General features: G+C 34.6%; 3 protein-coding genes across 3 annotated transcripts in view; 1 reads left to right on the top strand and 2 right to left on the bottom strand.

Annotated features, from left to right (window-relative positions):
• Nucleotides 1-11,519, bottom strand: part of stai (stathmin) — a 33,460-nt gene extending 21,941 nt beyond the window's left edge. Inside the window, exon 1 of the mRNA XM_013325851.1 lies at nucleotides 11,264-11,519. Within this exon, the coding sequence (XP_013181305.1) occupies nucleotides 11,264-11,282 (19 nt within the window). The 5' untranslated portion in view covers nucleotides 11,283-11,519. The remainder of the gene's footprint in view (nucleotides 1-11,263) is intronic.
• Nucleotides 11,520-12,945: 1,426 nt separating this feature from the next.
• Ocrl (Oculocerebrorenal syndrome of Lowe) lies at nucleotides 12,946-15,666 on the bottom strand. Its single transcript, XM_013325965.1, has one exon. It carries the CDS (start codon nucleotides 15,555-15,557, stop codon nucleotides 12,993-12,995), a length of 2,565 nt encoding a protein of 854 aa, XP_013181419.1. The 5' UTR covers nucleotides 15,558-15,666; the 3' UTR covers nucleotides 12,946-12,992.
• A 432-nt stretch (nucleotides 15,667-16,098) lies between these two features.
• LOC106127492 (SEC12-like protein 1) overlaps nucleotides 16,099-18,057 on the top strand; it is a 3,026-nt gene continuing 1,067 nt past the window's right edge. The window contains 5 exon segments of the mRNA XM_013325574.1: nucleotides 16,099-16,427; nucleotides 16,568-16,914; nucleotides 17,264-17,402; nucleotides 17,652-17,818; nucleotides 17,959-18,057. The exon segment at nucleotides 17,959-18,057 is cut by the window's right edge and continues 7 nt beyond it. Coding sequence (XP_013181028.1) covers nucleotides 16,293-16,427; nucleotides 16,568-16,914; nucleotides 17,264-17,402; nucleotides 17,652-17,818; nucleotides 17,959-18,057 — 887 coding nt within the window. The 5' untranslated portion in view covers nucleotides 16,099-16,292.

Here is an 18,057-nt window from a genome sequence, read left to right as displayed (position 1 = left end):
GGGACCTAGGTGCCCTTGGACAAGTCGGGTCGCTAAGGTACCATCATTTAGTTGTTATAGTTTTTCTATAGAAGTTAAGTAAGATATGAAAAAAAAACGTTGGATTCGGTTTTCCAAGATGTAATCCCGGATAGTAAACCGTGTTAGCTTAACAAAGGTAAGCAATTGCCAATCTTATCTTCCAAAGATGAGACAGCGAAGAAAATTTTCGTACAAACTTATTAAAATCTTAACAAAACTATCTAAGAACTAATTAAATATTTTTAAATGAGTTCAGGACAACATTATAGCGGTATTAACAAACACAATTAAGTTTTGTGTGCATACAGTGTGGACTCAATTTATTATTGGGGTTACAGCGTTGGCTAATGGATGCGCAAATAACAGCCCAGAATAAAAAATGTATGCACGCTATTGGACGAGAAATTGCTTACGTAAAAGGCACGAAAAATAATTTGTTCAAATTTATATTTTACATGTAACGAAATTCAAAATTAAAAATAATATTATGGCAGCACTTCATAAATTATACCTTATGTGAATTTAGCAAAGGCTTGTTCCAGCAGTGGTCAACAAGATGAAGATCACGTCAGTCTATATATTTTGAGCTGATGGAGTTCACAACTCTCATTTCTTAAGAAAAAAAAACTTCGCAAGCCGCAAGTCCAATTGCTTTTTTGTTTTATTTTATACAAAAGTAAATATAGAGGAAGATTAGCAAGATTTGATCAACGTGCAGCGAAGTGGTCGCTATAATCAGGTTAGGGTGAAACTGAAGGGGCGGTCGCGGACTACTTGATTTTATTAGAACAGTCGGACGTTCGCACAGATGTCGGGACAACGTGACTTCGGAAGATAACTTTGTTTTAGTTAATTATTAGTTTCCCGTTGCGTTTTTTTTAAACGTTATTAGAAGGAATGACAGATAGACAAAGTTCCTTTCGCATTTATAATATCAGTAAAGAACTAAGGATTATTGCATACAGAATAAAACAGTTTATTATGGTCGGATTTACTCAAAGTTGCGAAAGATGGCTAAACGAGTAGTGCGAGGAGATTCATGGCTTAAGAGAAGCTTAGCAGTTGAATTATTATTGGAAAAAATACCAATTGGCACTCAAATTTAACGAAGAATTTTCAAAATGCACCTATGAACCTGTAATCCTAAGTGAGGAAAGCATTGATGAATCAGTGGAGCACAAATAGTGAGGAAGAGGCAAGGCCATTGTCCGTGCGATGCAATTATAGCCGAGCGACGGAGACGTGCGGTGCGGATCCGCGCAGGGTTTGATGACCCGCGCACACATCACGCCGCCATTACTTAACCCAACTTGTCTGATATTGCATTCGATATTAATCTATTGCAACACATCTATATATCCTGTTTTTGAACAATTTAATCACAGTGGGTTATAAAGATATTCACAATACATAATGATTTTTGAAAATCAACGCATTTTACAATTTAGTATTCAAACTTACGAGTTTATTTGTTTAAACCTAGATGTTCAATATAGTGTGACTTGAAACTGTTTCTAAAATACTTCTCATCTTACTAATATTATAAATGTTGATGTTCAGATGGATGGATGTTTGCTTGAAATCTTCAGAGCGGCTGAACGGATGTCTGCGACATTTGGCATACATATAGAACATAGTCTGGAAGAAGACATAGGCTATAATTTTTTTTTAATTCGGCGCGGCCAGAGTACGGGCGCCAGCTAGTAAAATATATGTCTTTATAGTGATATTTAACAATAAAGACGAGAACTTATTGTTGTAAAACGAATGAATGACATACAGACACGCAAATTACTTTTCGACTGAGAAACATGAGTTCGACGTACAAAGCCATCGTGTTGAAAATGTTTTCGTTTGACGTGAATAGTTGTTTACATGTAACATTGGCTTGTTCTTTTAACTACCTGCCATGTCTCAAGTTTTAATCAATACACCTGCTTCTTTGATCTGCAGCATTATATTTTTGATATAAAATCCAACATAAAGCAAAAAAAAATGGTAGAATTATAATGATATACTGAAGCAAGGCAAAAGATAATTTAATATACTGTATGATGCATAAATAACTAAAATTATATTACAAAAGTGCACTGCCAAAATTTCACTTACGAGGGTTGAAACGAGGAGTAAAGTCGCCTCTCAGTCTGGTATAAGGCTACGTTATCACGAAGTCAGAACCACAGACTGCTATCTACAATATTAAAACGCACACTGTCTCTGGTGCTTTCAAATAGTAGCAGTACTGTTTTGTACTGCTCTGTCCTCGTGTGAAATCATTACCGGCGTACCCATTCCGTTTGCGTCCGGACACCATAAAAAGTCTTTTTCACTTCAATAATTAAACTAGCCGTGCCAACGAACATTCGCACGACATTCTACGATGTCACTGCAATTATTTCATTAAAAAGTAACCGTTATTTTTATAATGAACAAGTTGAACTAGTGTTCAATTACAATTGTTTGAAAAATATATTACACTAGCTGTCGCCCGCGGCTGCGTCCGAGCGGAATTAAAGCATAACTTAATTAGTAGCCTATGTGTTCTTCCAGACTGTTCTACGGCGATGACAAATTTCAACCGTTCTGGAGATACCTTCAAATCAATCCATTCATCCATCTATCGATCTCAACATTCGTATTTATATATAAGATGATGTAAAGTAAAATCTATGAAATATAATTGTTTTAAATAACGTTAAAGTTTTCAGCTTCTTTTGTAATAGCTTTATATTCGTTTTAAGTGTAAAACTTTTAAATAACATGCTACCAAGAATACAATAACAGATTACATAAACATTTAAGTTGTTCCTGAACCTTACATTTTGGAGATGCGCCAAATCGTTAGCGCAAATGTATGCGCTCGCCCCATACATTAATACAATAACCATTAATTATTTAAACAAGATAAGTTAACGTATGTTTGCTTTTCGACCATGTTAAATATTTGATTTTAAAAAAAATATTCGGTGCACTTAGCGTTACTAGGCGTCCGGATAAAGCCGGACATAGGTAGGCTTTTTGTTTGTGTGTCCGGCTAAAATAAACGGTATCCTTTTTACATTTCTTAATTCACATTAATTTTAATCGTACCTATTAATACTGACACAAAATCATCATTAATGTAGGGTGTCCGGACTTCCTACACAAATGTCCGGCCAACTACCTGGTGTGTCTGGCTACAATGTTTGGCGATCTGGCAACCCTAGGTGCAGTCATTTAGGCAACGCATTTACAACTATGGGCATCGGTCACTTCGCTTACTTAGCGACTTCAGGAGGCCGCTCGATCGTTTAACACTGAAAAAAATGTTAATCGATCATCCCTATCAAACAAGAATTGTTTCAACTACTACCGATTGCAACATACAACAAAGCGTTGCGTTTGTTCCGCCCTCTGTTCATGTAAAACAGTAAACAATTAAAAAGGCAAACATGTAGATAAGTCTATGTACGGAACATTACAATCACAGCGACGCAAATGATCGCACACCCCAATGGAGGGGACTATAACCACAGCCTTTGTCGGTATTCGCCGCTACAAGCCAAAGACCAGGGCTTCTCAAACTGTGCAATGCATTCGCAACGCGCTAGGACTCCGCAGCGTTATCGCAGTGGATCCTTATTTCGAGAGATAAATTTAGAATAACAAGCATCTTTTATTAAGCTGCCAGCTAACTGTAATAGAAGTAGCTTTCATTTTCATAATTGTATAATGTCGATCTTACTAAATTACTATCTTACTTCTAATATTATAAATACGAAAGTTTAGATAGATGGATGGATGTTTGTTTGAACGTATCTCCGGAATGGCTGAATGAAATTAGACACTAACGTAGAACATAGTCTGGAAGGACATATAGGGTACTCATTAAGTTTTTTTTTAATTCCTCACGGAAGGAGTTGCTGGCGGATGTCAAAATAGACTTATTAGGCAAGTAAAATTTATACTTTGGCCAGTGGCTATGGTAAAAAATGGCATATATTCAAGAGCGTCACAGTAAGTTTGGGAAGCGCTGGCGCAGACTTTTCTGAAATAAATGCATGTGGAAAGCTTTCCGTTAGCGCATGTGGTTACTTGCAAGTGTTTTGTTTGACTTAGTTATCTAGGGACTAGCAGGGGTTTGTTGGAGTTACACTATGCTTGTATACATTGTAGGGGGTAATGTCCAAGAGTAAACATAAAAACACTATGCACACGTATGTATTTGTATATGCGATAAAAATTTTGTTACAGACTTTATTTGTAGCTTACAAGATAATTATACATTTAAATAACTAATTAACTTAGTGCTTAATATTCTTAGAAATTCTAAATAGGATTCCAACAAGTAACTATGATATCTAAATGACTATCCAAACTTCATTAACATTTTAATTAATTTTGAAAATAATTATCTCTTGATATTGAGAAGTAAATGAAGAAATAAAAGCAGATATTAGGACCGTACTTAAACGGTCATTACCATATTGATCAGGGAAGGTGTCTCGTATAACCGATGTCCATTAACCTACTTCTGTTATTAGTCGACAAATACTTTTGCATTCACCCGGGGACACATTAAATCTAATTAAAGAGGCTTTAATATAATTACATTTTAATTAAAAAGGTTCCACAGGTGTTCCATCGCAGCTAGCTTACGCCTACAGATTATAAAAATTAATAAGGTACATCTTTGGATTTAATTTAAAGTCGTTTTAAAAATATCTTTCCTTAAAATGCATAACACAATTTAAAGACGCATTTTTTATGTCAATTTAGTTCAATTTCAATGCCCAGACATCTTGCAGTGTTGACAAACATAAAACAAAGCCGATTCAATCTAAACACAGATAAAGGCATCGAATACCACAATACACATGGTAAGCAACCGGCTCAAAGACAACATTTATAAATAGAACTAGCAGCAGTACGTTAACAAAACGTTTATAAAACAAAGTGCGTTCACGTTTAGCGTGCAGCGTTCAAAACACATTAATCACTCCATTTGTGAAATGAATTCGGGTGACGACGAGTCGGTAGTGGCAGCCGGTACAAATTGTAACTACAGCATAACACTGAATCATTTCAAATGTACCAGACGTATGACGATGACAAGCAGAACAATAATTAGAGTATTGTCTATCACATCAAATTATGCGATAACATAAAGTTAAAGTGAAAACTACATAACAATCATTGTCATCATTGGTTTATTTCCGAACCAGTATCTCTTACGATAACATGCTAGCAGTTGTCCACTACTTTGTCAGCGTAGAATTAAAAAAAATCAATAGTGGGCGCTGTGTTTTGCTAGGCTATGTTCTACATCTATGTCAAATTTCATCGAGATCCATGTAGACGTGGATATACTTTCTAACAAACATCCAGCTATACATTCGCATTTATAATATTAGTAAGATGTGAATCATAGTGTGCCAGATATGTCACTATTGTGATTATTCACAATACTTTCAATATGCCAGTACCCGAAATTTAATCGCAGTTACATGCGCGTGGGCAAGTCTTCTCGTTAACTTGGAACACGTCTTACCTTACATGGATATGACGGGACGACTTTCTTCAACACATTGTCTTACGCGGTCACTATCACAAAGAGATTTAACGAATGTATACCAAAAAAATACGAACTTTTTGCTGTACCAAATACTGTCAACTATTATTAAAAAGAAAAAAATAATAACAATTCTATTTCAATGCTTCGGAAGCAATTTTAATAAGTATAATTTATAATAATTCTTACATTTTACACGGCTATTTGTTTATCAATCTCTTTTCATCTCGGGCGTTAAAAGCTTACTTAATTAAGAGTGGATTTACCAGTGTCCGTTAGGTTCCAACTTAATCAAAAAGGCCATCGCAATAATCGTTGGGTCTTCAGACCGAAAACCCTGTATAAAACATATTGTTATCTCTGATTTTTCAAATATAATGAGTGAGAAAGAGAGATGATAATTGTACCAATACGAATTAATACTTTTATATAGAGAAAAATATTCACGAAAATCCCAAAGTAAAGTTTAAACACTCACAAAGAGGTTAATTACTCGCATATTAAAGAAATACATATATGCTTAAATTTTGTATCAGAGTATCAAAGAGCTTTAATCTTGAATTTATATTATATTGAAATGTGTAGGACGACATAGTCATTTGATGACCAATCAGTTATTTATACTGACATGAGTTTCATTAGAAATTAAATATAAAAGCATGTACCTAAGTTTAACAATTCTTTTTGATATGATTATTAAATTTATTAGTAAAAACAGTAGCAGTGTATTAATAATACCGACATAAAGGGATTCCTATAAAACATTCCAATAGGAGCTTACGTAAAACGTAAAATTAAGAAGTAAAAAAAGATTTAAAGCTCGTCAGTAACGGTAACAGTTTATTTAAAATGTGGTATATAAAATGTAAATTAATAAAATGTGTGCTATATTTAAGAATGTTAAAATAAATATTCCACCGTATCTTTTTCTTTCGTGCTAAGATTGAACTGAAGAACACTTTGCCGCAGACGAAAAACTACTTAGCACAGTTTAAGACGCTGAGAGCCTATTCATACAAACGTCTTTTAAAAAGTTATTTCTACTAAAAAAAAATTAAAAGCATTTAAAATGTCTTACGTCCGTATTTATTACAAAGTGTAGTTAGTTAAATTTTGTTTATACTACATTTTAATAATTTTAAAGTAAAATTTATTATGTTCTCTTAAACCTTTTATCTCTCTCCTCTTTCACCAACAAAATAAACCTAGGACATTAGCCTGGGAACGGAAACAATTTCTTTTTTTTGTTTATACAGTGACTCTACAGTTTTTGTTCACGGAATTTGTATTGTTGCAGAAAATCGGCTGTCGGAGCATTGACCTCTATTGTATTTTGAAATTAATAGAGCGGCATCGCAATACAACACGAACAGATTGCAAATTGAAATGGCAGTAGGAGACAGAAGCATACAAACACAAAAATATACCAAAAAAATATGACTTCGATAGTACATTAAGTACTTAGTTTTGTATGAATGGTGATTGTAGACAATTCAAATAAAAGCTGTATAGCACCATCGACAAAACAAATGATACAGCTTGACTTGAAGGTTTTATTCAATACACATAGCAAATATGAATATGAAATGAATCTTTTAATTCATCCAGACACATAAATCAATTTTATTTGCGTATAATTCCGCGAGAGGGCGCGGCGCGTACAATGGTCAATATTTGCCAAGTGCGGGGTGTGGGGGCGCGGGGCGCGGGGGTGCGTCGAGCGATTCCTTGCATTGATATGGTAATGAAACCATCTCCCAAATAAGGGTCGGGCCAGTTCCGGGGATGGTTGTTTTACAGACACGCGAATAAACACTTTACTACATGCGACCCTCGCTCACACTCTGCCCTTTTATGCTGTAATCGCGTTTAAATGGCTCAATTCTTTATTTATCTTACAAATTTTGTGAACCTCGGTAATAAAGATATTTTGTTACTGCGTAAATTAACTAGTAAACGTAAGTAAATAAGACGTAATGTAGATGCTATGTAACATTACATAGTTGATGTTATATTTAATAAATGATAGAATAGAACCTTACGATAAATATCTGCCCATCTGGCCTAAATAAACCTAAGTCAGCTCGCCCCTACAAATGAACACAGCTTGCGGCCGTAAAATGGCGCTATTAAACGCGGAGAGAAATTGCATTACATCGTTCCGATTTATTGAATCTACCTATAGAACCTCAAAAGCGCTATCCTTAGACCAGGGATAACTGTCAGGGTTGCTACTTCAAATTATCGAACTTTTATCTAACCTATAATTTTAAAAAATCAATATTAGGGTACAACAGAGTGGTGATTTATATAGAAATGTGTGTTTAATGCCACACCCAGAGTCACTGCTAGTTTTCTTATCATCGACATTAAGCGACTGCCTCAATGACCATTTATAAAAGGGAAATATGAGTTACGACTTCAGCCTAAGAATCCAACTCAGAGTATTAAACAAAGAATAATGTTTTTAATTCACAATAAATATTCGCAACAAAACTGTTCGCAACCCTAAGGTCTGTATTTTTAATCAAAGCCCTTGGAGAAATGGATTTTCTTAGTGTCAATTCAATAAACGTTAAAGGAGTTGGTTTGCGAAGAAACTTTGCTCTCCCGCTTCACAGCGCGCACTAAACAGATGTAATTAATAACAATTTAATAACAACTTTTAGTTTAGATTCTACTAAGAATTTCGCCTGAAACTTACAAGGATTTTCTTTTTAGTATTTCATGTTTATCTAATTAAAAAAATAGTTTGGTATTATTGTATTATTCGTATAATTAAGTAAGGTTCATGCCCAGCAGTAAACCATTACAGGCAAATATGATGATTTTTTAAATTTCCTGTCACCATAATATTGTTATGAAAAAAAAATACTGACTTTAAAAATCACGACCGTTAATTCGCCCAAACTACTCTTTTCCTAACATTTAAAATTACCAAATCAATAGCACAAATAATTTGCTGTCAGTGGTCCGTGGCTAATGTAAATGTGGCTCGCGTTTCGGAGCTCACTTCACACGCCATTACACAGAAACAGTATCCATTATACCTCCTCCTCCTACAACCAGCATATAGAAAGTGTGCATTGTTACTATTCACAGGATAACACACCCAGTTAAATTATGGCTTAGTAGTTTCCCGCAACTTTGACTACTTGAAACTTTAGAATAGTTTTTAGGTGGTCTGTCTTAGATATTCACGCTAAGAGATTCCCTTAACGGGAAAATGAGGACTCTGTGTAATACAAAAGCAAAAGCGATTTGGCCGGCACTAATCGGATTCGCTCACCACATGATCCGGATATCAGACCGCTATTAGCACATTGACATCAATCTTACTTATCACCTACGACTACACTCGAACGGCCAGTGTCCATGAGTTTCAACCGGCGTATACAGTCGAATCGTCGAATCCAACTGACAATTATATTCTTCACGTTAATAGAGCTTTCACACTTATCCAGTTTAATCAATATGTCAAGATCTTTTTCAAGAAGATTGAGTATTTTGCTGAGACCAAAGTATTTTGCTGTTCGTATCTTTCACCAGTTACTTATACTACAACCTAAAAAGTTAATAAAATTAAAATCTTCTACTTCTTAAATTCAAGATGCGATAAAAATGTGTACTGTACGTCTTATATTTATTTAAAGTTTCCCTTCACCGAGTTAGTAACACATGGTAATTCAAACATGTGTTCCAATAAATACGAGCCAGACTAAAACTGTATAACATGTTCCAGACGATAATAACGCTTGAACATACCATAAAAGGGTAGAAAGCATATAGCAACAACCAGACAATCGCTTGAAGCAACAATGTTAATTAAAAACAGTAGAAATTTTAATTTGTTCTTCACAAATTAAAAGCGACCCTTCTATTTCTTCAAACTGGGGCCTACGAGATAAACGCGACTTCGAGAACAATAATGCGACCCGCAAACCACTGGTTTTTTTTCTCTTCGTATTTTTTAAAAGTAAAAAATATTTTTACGATTGAAAACTTTAAATTAGAGTTTTATTTAAAAGTTTTCACAACTAAAGTATTTTTCTTCCTCAATTTAAAAGAATGTAGAAAGCCGACGAGGTATATTTATGAGTCACCTACACACTGTCCTTGCGATCAACGGTCGCGAATTCAAACCGAAGACGTCCGCCTCCACAAAAACAAACATTCATGAACTGGAACAAGTTTAACCGTCGCGTGCGATGACTAACAGACAAACACACGTACAACATATAAAAGAGAATACTCGCCTTTGTGTAGACGAGCTAAAGAACCGTTGTGACCTAAAGATATCGATGTAAAGAGACGCAATTAGTCGGGACGGTTACGGTGATGTCATATTAAAAATATCAGATAAGTACTTAAAAGAATCCGTTATTATGCAAATTTGAAATAAGCACTCGCGCCTGTAGTTGCATTGGGTAGACATAAAATACACCACTGTTACGCAAATGAGCAAATAAATTTTTATGTTAACATTTTGTTCGATGTATATACATACTCGTATATATGCTTCACAAGTTTAATACTTGTATCTAGTACTACTTCTGCTACTTATACGATTTCTACATAACCACTCACTTTACAAGACGTCTCTCCCACCTCATTCAATACGCCTCAACAGAGGAAGCCCAAATAATCCATTAATTCTAAACAGAACAAAGCCATACAATCACAATACAAATAATAACGGTTTTATAAAAATAATTCCGATAACAATTCTTGATAATGACGAGCTTGCAACAAGAACAAAGGCATTGTTTACTATGATACAAGAAACTTTATAATGCACATGCAGACATAAACGATAACAAGGTTAAATAACTTTATATCGATAAGGCTACGGCTGCATCATATTTTTATAATAATAAGACAAAGTCAAGAAGCTTTAACATTTACCCTTATTTATCTTAAAATTATATCCACTTAGTTTCGGAATTGATTTGATAGTTACATATCATTTAACAGAAAATTAAAATGTTACATGTTACATTATGTATTGCGCGGTTCCATAGTAAAGTTTGTTAGAATTTTTATAAAAGTTTTACGAATCATAATTCCTATCAAATGTGTATTAGAATGTGGATTATTTTAAAGGCATTTCAAGAAGAATAACATATCTTAACTTTTTTAAAGGTTACGAAGTTTTGTTTTTTAAAATGGTGCTTTAATTAAAATTAGCTAATCCTGTTAAAATGTAATAGTCGCAGGCGCAGGATCAAACAATTGACGAGTATTTGTTTGTATACAGATAAAAGAAAGTTCTTGGGTTATTTAATAAAAAAGAAGATATGAGAGAAAATTATTCGGCGGGTAGAAAAATAATTTACAAATTCGAATAATTTAAATTAAAGCTAGTGAAATGCCTTTACTTATCGCTCCGGCAAATCCTTCATTATTTGGTTATTGCGTCAATGTTTAATAATTATTCGTGAAAATATCGCTAATATTATTTAGGTGCAAATGTCACGTTTTTATTTTTAAAGGAAATACATAATATTCATTATTACTTGCAATTAAAAAAATACAAGTAATAATTTGGTTACTACTATTACTTTTATTCATTGTTTATTTTTTGTCAATTGCAGAAAATTTCAAAATTATGAAAAAAATTATTTGTCGTAAATTCTTATTAGAATCGCTGTGTAAAAGTAGTAGAAAATAACAAAATGTTTGTTTACTTACCTTTGTTTTCAACTTCCATGGTTCCTTATACACCGCGAACAAAGAAATGCAAAGTTTAAAAACGTCCGATTTATGCAAGTGTCCGACGAATTGTAATGTTCAAACTGCAACTCGCATTTATAACTTCTCACACTTTGCACCGTTGAAACAGTTATAAATTGAATTTGAACTAAACGAAGGGAACACAGGATATTACGATTATCGAAGACTTCGTTCAACTCAAATTATTTCAGTGAATGACAGAGGCTCTCATCCTAGTTGACATAACGGTCAAATGCGTTGATGTGATTGGCTCAAATCGAATCACGCGCTCTTTTGTTCAATATATCGACCAGTGATCTAGGAAGCTGCGTTCAAAATTGTGCAGAATCACAAGTTTTTAACAAATAAAAGTAGAAATGTTTAAATAGCACACCCAAAATTACCAAATATTTTTATTAAACAAAAAACTTTAGCGTTAATTACCAGCTATATTTGCTTTAATGCTTATCTAATAGATAGCGCCATTTCTTAGCGAATACAGAAATTATTATTGCAATACAATTAAGACAAATATTTTTAAATCTATTAATTTCTTTTGTATCTTAGGTCTAAAAAGACTACCAGAATAGACCTGTAAAGAACATTTAATGAATGGAGCACCTCAATATGTCATATAACACATACATAATTGATAAAGAAAATGGGATTCATAAAGAAAATATTTTAAAACTTAAAAGTACGTAACTTTTAAATTTTCAAATAGTCTCTCTTGCAACTTAGTAATAATATGTGGGTGGGGTCTGCTTTCTTAATTGTAGCCTCTTCCACTACGAAACAATATTAAATAAAAATACCAACAATGACATAAGTTATTTAATTTAATAAATAAACAATAAATATTTCAAATACTTTCAGTTACAAGATCGGCATGTAACAATACATCTAAAAAAAATTCTACGTATACATGGACTGTAAAGTCACTATTTGACACAGTATTACAAGAATTAAAAAGTTACAATATTCAAAATAAATATGACAACATGTACTTGAAAAGGATATATGTATGTTATTTGTTACAGTTTATTATAAGTTGTTATGGGGATTACATCACATTTAAATATGCTATTGGTATGACACATAATGCACGCTATGTACCTAAATATACTATATAATTAATAAACCACAGAGTCACACAGTTTAATAAATATGGCAATGGCTATTTGTCAAATATTTAGGTTAATTTGTGATGTTTCTATTTCAAATATCTAGTAATACAATACATATTATTTAAAATAACACAAAATCTAAATTAATGTCAGAACCTTCATATTTGGAATCAGAGCAGTTGCTCAACATATTTCACCTTAAAACATAATTAACATAATGTACAATCACTTTATTTGTTTCACATAATATTCGTTGAAATGGTAGTATTTTAAATATACAAAAAATTAAAATGAACACAAACTATTTCATAATATTGTTGTTCAAAACAAACCTAAAAACTATTGACCAAGCAAACTATTTAAATTATCTATCAGTTTATTTAAAGTCATGGTCAATATTATCAAAAAAATGGCAATCACCATTATGTCTATGAATAGTTAACAATGAAAAATAAATAATTATTCTAATGAATGCATTGCAATCAATATAAAAATGACAATTTTTAGGATGACAATGTCAAATTAATTTGAGTATTAAAAAAACTTATCCAAAAGAAAATATAATAAAAACGTTATTAAAATTATTTTGTAAAAATTAAGTCACTGTGATCATTGATTAAGAAATGATGAACAAATTGTGCCTTTTTCTTATCAATTATTTGTTTGTTAATACGAGATTGCGGCTCCTGGACAACATTTGGATTATCTCTAAGGAATATTGCACCAAATAATGTGGACAGCGTCTTAGCGTCCAGTCCATTTTCTGCATTATGCTGCAGTGCTTCCTGTAGAAATTCGCACAGGTACAAAAAAACGTTCTTTCTGAACTCTGGTAGCTCCATTACAATTTGCTTGCATTGCAAATAGTTTGCAGATGCTCGCAAGCAAACCGGATGTAGATTATATGGTATGATTGGATCTGCAGTACTCTCCAATAATAACAGCAGGGCTTCAGCCACAGAATGGATACTTCCAGGTATAGGGTCTATAGACCCACTGTCTAGCCAATCCCTTATCTGTAAAACTTCTGAATGCAAACCTGGTTGCTCAAATAAATTTGGTTCTTTCAACCCATGCAAGTATATGTGGTCTACTAAAAACCATATTTCCTTTGGTATAGAATATGTTGACTGATTTGAAATATATTGGTCTCTTTTGCTTTCCAGCTCGACCAACTTCCCAACTGGAACCTCCCTTATAGGTATGTTAAGATTTACTAAAACCTCTATGGAGCAACCGAAACAACTTCTTTGGTATGTGCCATTAACTGTTATGAAGATATCTTTACCACCATATAAATGCAATACAAGGATATCATATAGTTTATCAGTTCCAGCATTCATTTTACATGCTGAAGTCTTATTTATAAGTACTTTTAGTTGAATCTCACATGATTCATCAGCACAGATGCATTTTTTATATGGTTCAACAATCAGCCAGTCTTTGCAGAAACTACTTTCATCCAATTTCTTGATGAATTCAAATTCAACTGGTAACTTGCCTGTGTTCTTTATTGTTATAGTGCGTACTTGCAACTCCAAGTACCTCACTGTACCGAAATCTATCTCTGTGATATCAACCTTCACTTGTGGAATCAATTCATTCTCCATTTTATCAAGTTGTTTGATGACTTCTTCATATACTTTTCTATATTTTTCTTCATCTATTATTCGGATTGATGACGTAAACAAAGCCGAGACAGGTTTGTGATCACTGATATTTAATGCTGGATGGCTTCTGTAGGCCAGTTGAGTGATGTTATCACCTCTCCAAAATATTCTGTCACACCATGCAGGGGCACGATTCTTCTCACTGGAATCCCAGTTGTCTGTGCCTGGATCATATTTATATGTAGGTTTGAAGGTTATAGGTCCCTCGGTATAACCGGCAAAAACATTACTAATTTTGTGCTGTTGTTTAAGCTGATCCCATTCCAAGACCGGGCCAAAGTTATTCTCATTTACCATTCTTTTCACACTTGACGGATCTAATTCAGTGATGCGATAATTAAGGTCACCCAACCAATATACCTGATCATGGTCCTTGATTGCTTTGGGCAGTTGATTTGGTTGAACAAATCTGGTTCGAGAGCAGATATCTCTGAAATCTTGATTGCGTCTCTCATACTCTTCAACATGCGCTGCTAAGTGTGAGTTTACAAAACATATTGATGTATTGTGAAGATCAAATCTTATGGAAACACCACCTTTGTTACCCATTTTACCCATGATCCCAGTTCCCACGGTATCACACACTACATTCCTTACGTGTGACATATGTTTCTCTTTGATTAATACTATTAACATCATACCGACAAGCCTCACAATCTCCACTTTGACATATTTCGATCTTGGATCAACATGAGTTCTAACCGCATTGTACCATTCATCCTCTCGGAAAGTTTGGTCAAAGAGAAATGTTTCCTTCGAGAGATCCAACTCTTGAAAACCTATTGCATATATGTCTGGTGGCTCCTTGTCTACACACAACCATCCTTTTAATGGTATTACTGGAGATTTGTCATTAACATTCCATGTGCCACAAAATATTGTAAATCTTTTTGTAAATGTGTAGTCAAATTCTTTATCTGACATTTTTCTTTTAATCAGACTTTCCCTAATGGCCACTGGGGCGGAAACCTGTGTGTGAGCCATTCCACTCCTGGGTAAGACCATACTCTGTGCTATAAAGTCATCTTCTCTTTGGCCATCGTATTTCTTAAGCCAGACAAACTCAGGTTGTGTGGTAAGTTTGTTGACTGCTTCAATACCACGAAACAAATCATCAACGAAATTGTCGACCCTCGGAGTCATTTGAATTTCAAACTTAAACTTACTATTACGTGACTGGAGATTCAGGTACAAAATTGCCTCAGGATCTGATGGCTTATTATCAATTTCACATTTAAAACTATTGTCTATGGGCAGTACTATTTCTATGGATAAATCAGTAAACGATTTAGGTGGGTAACAAGATGTGAATAAACAAAAAACCGCTTTTTCGTCTCCATATTCAACGATTGCCAGAAGTCTATCCTTCTTAACGCAATCTGGGCGCAGCACTTTAGCATCACATAGAAATGCCGTCACGAGTTCACTCGACAAAAACTTCTCCTGAACCACCGATAATATCTCCTCGTGATTCATTTTGTTTCCTTAATTTAATTAATGAATGCAAAGCATTTGACATTGTTTCATTTTCATTTACAAGTACAAATTTGTGTTGTAAATTCTACTTTAATTGATTTGACAGTTGACGTTTTATTGACGTTTTTCTCTTTTTAGTTTTGTTAGAAACGTTTGGAAATTTAAGAAATCTTTTATTGTATTTCTAAACGAAATATATAGAATGGGTTGGTTAAACCAGATCACTTACACATCACATTTCATAGGCCATGCTTGAAGACAATCTCACTTAATGTTAAGTGGTAATGTGCTTATCAGCGTTGGCAGGAAAACGCTTGTGTTTTAAACCTATTTATCTTAGACATCTCAAAAGTTGGTTTGGTGGATTGTGAGTGTAATGTAAATCTGTTCTCAACTCAACAATTACTTAATTACTAGGAAAAAAAATCAAAAGAGTTTTTTCCATTACCTTAAACAGATTATATACGCATTGTGAATCTGTGTCAGTATAGAAGAGACACAGTTTTTTTTAATGTTTGCTGTCAATGGCTGTCAATTTGACTTTTGTCATGTTGGAAGTAGGGAATTATTGTCACTTGTTTAGTTCCTATTCGTATTGTTTAAATGCCATATTATTCCAACTTTTGTTTATATTGTTAACACAGAAGCACTCATGGAGCTTAATCTAAGTTCCAGTTAGTGTTATACAAATTATTACGTAGTGTGGAGTCCATACTATAAATGTTATAAGTCAAAATGTCTCGTAATAGATGTGATGGGCTTCTTGCTAAGGTCGATTTTCCACTTTACACCCTCGAAACCCTTACGAATCGTCATGTTCTCGTGGCGGGTGGTGGTGGAGCTTCAAATACAGGAGTGGCAAATGGATTTGTAAGTGACAAGTTTTAGTTTTTTTTGAAAACATAACTTTTATTGACATTAAGAACAATACGTGTCATTGATTAAATAGTAGGCCGTTACTGTTGTTTTGTACTTTCAGAGCGAATATTATGGTTTAGTTTATGTTTTAGGAAATATTCGAGATATCGCACAATGGTAATAAATTCGTTGCGGAGGAGGTGATGCGACATGAGACGGGTCCTAACGTGGTGATGAACTGCTCGATCCGTAATGCTCAGGGTCGAACGTACCTATGCGCGGGTCAGGAGAGCCACTGCCAACTGTACCGTGTAAATGTGCGCATGGTTGACGTCGCGGAGATGCGGCGGGGTAGCTTCCGCGCAGAGAATGGCCTGGTACGTCGGCGCCGGCGCACCGTCTCCGAGAACGACAACATATCTAAAGCAGACATTGGTACTGTAGACAAGCGAATGTCTTTCGAGATACGTCCATGTGACAGCGTACAAACTGATTTTGGGTATGTAATTTTGCTTGTTACATAGGATCTGATATAATTTTAGTTCAGTACTATGAGTTAGAGGAAGTTTAAAAACAAAAGAGTATCCTATATACAGAATGGAGTACAAGAAGCTTATAAATTCTTCATATGAAAATTATGTTATCATTATGCAATTGTGTGTAAGACCTAAACCAAACATGTGAAGTAGGCTAGTCTTCAAAGTTTGAGACATGGATTAGTGAGTGGTTATTTATGTCAGAAAATATTTGAAATTACTTCAGCTGTATCAAAAAGGCAAAAGTATTGAATAAAACATAGTCTGAAAACAGCAGCAGTACAATTACACATAATATAATTTGTGTTCCAGTGATGACCCGCTGCAGAGGGTTGTGAGGATCAGCCACAATGGCAAGCTGATGGCGACAGGTGGTGTGGATGGCAAGGTACGTGTCTGGAGCTTCCCCCAGATGCAGCTTCTGTTCCAGCTAGAAGGTCACACTAAAGAGGTTAGTTTGTTTCTGCATACTCATTGTACAACAGCAATAGTCAACTTCTAGTCTTTTATATTTCTTCTGAAACATATAAATCAATTGTCATCCTGCTCTTTTTGGTACGGGAGATTTGTACTACTCTTTCATTCATCTCTATCAGCCATTATATCAGAATTCACTACCATTTTTCAGTCTTCCTAGTAAAATATTAATATGAGATTTGATGTCTGAATGTTAATGAACTAAACCAAATGACTATTCCAGTTGGACGACCTTGACTTCAGCCCATGTGACAGTCAGTTGGTGAGCATCGCAAAAGATGGGCTTGCGCTAGTATGGAGCGTGGGGGGTGTGACAGGTGCGCGCGAGCCACTGCGCACGCTCACCTGCCAGCCGCCCAACGGCACCAAGTACCGCTTCCGGAGATGCAGGTGACAATTATTTTCTCTGTTATTTTATCTATGTCTATGTCAATGTCTGATTGTACAGTAAAGTCTTTTGCTAATTCTATTTAGGAAATCTTTATTTTTAGGTAAACTTTGGTGTTTATTTTGTTGGGTGATTTTGTAAGGTTCGGCGCGTCCGCTGACGTGATGTTCACGATAGCGAATCCGGTGTCGCGTGCGGGCAGCGGGCGAGCGCGCGGCTTGCTGCAGCAGTGGGCGTGGCG

The sequence above is a fragment of the Papilio xuthus genome, unplaced genomic scaffold, assembly GCF_000836235.2.
Source record: "Papilio xuthus unplaced genomic scaffold, Pxut_1.1 DF824655.1, whole genome shotgun sequence".
Classification (NCBI taxonomy): Eukaryota; Metazoa; Arthropoda; class Insecta; order Lepidoptera; family Papilionidae; genus Papilio; species Papilio xuthus.
Note: the sequence above shows the minus strand (reverse complement) of the source record. Positions and strands in the feature narration are given on the sequence as shown.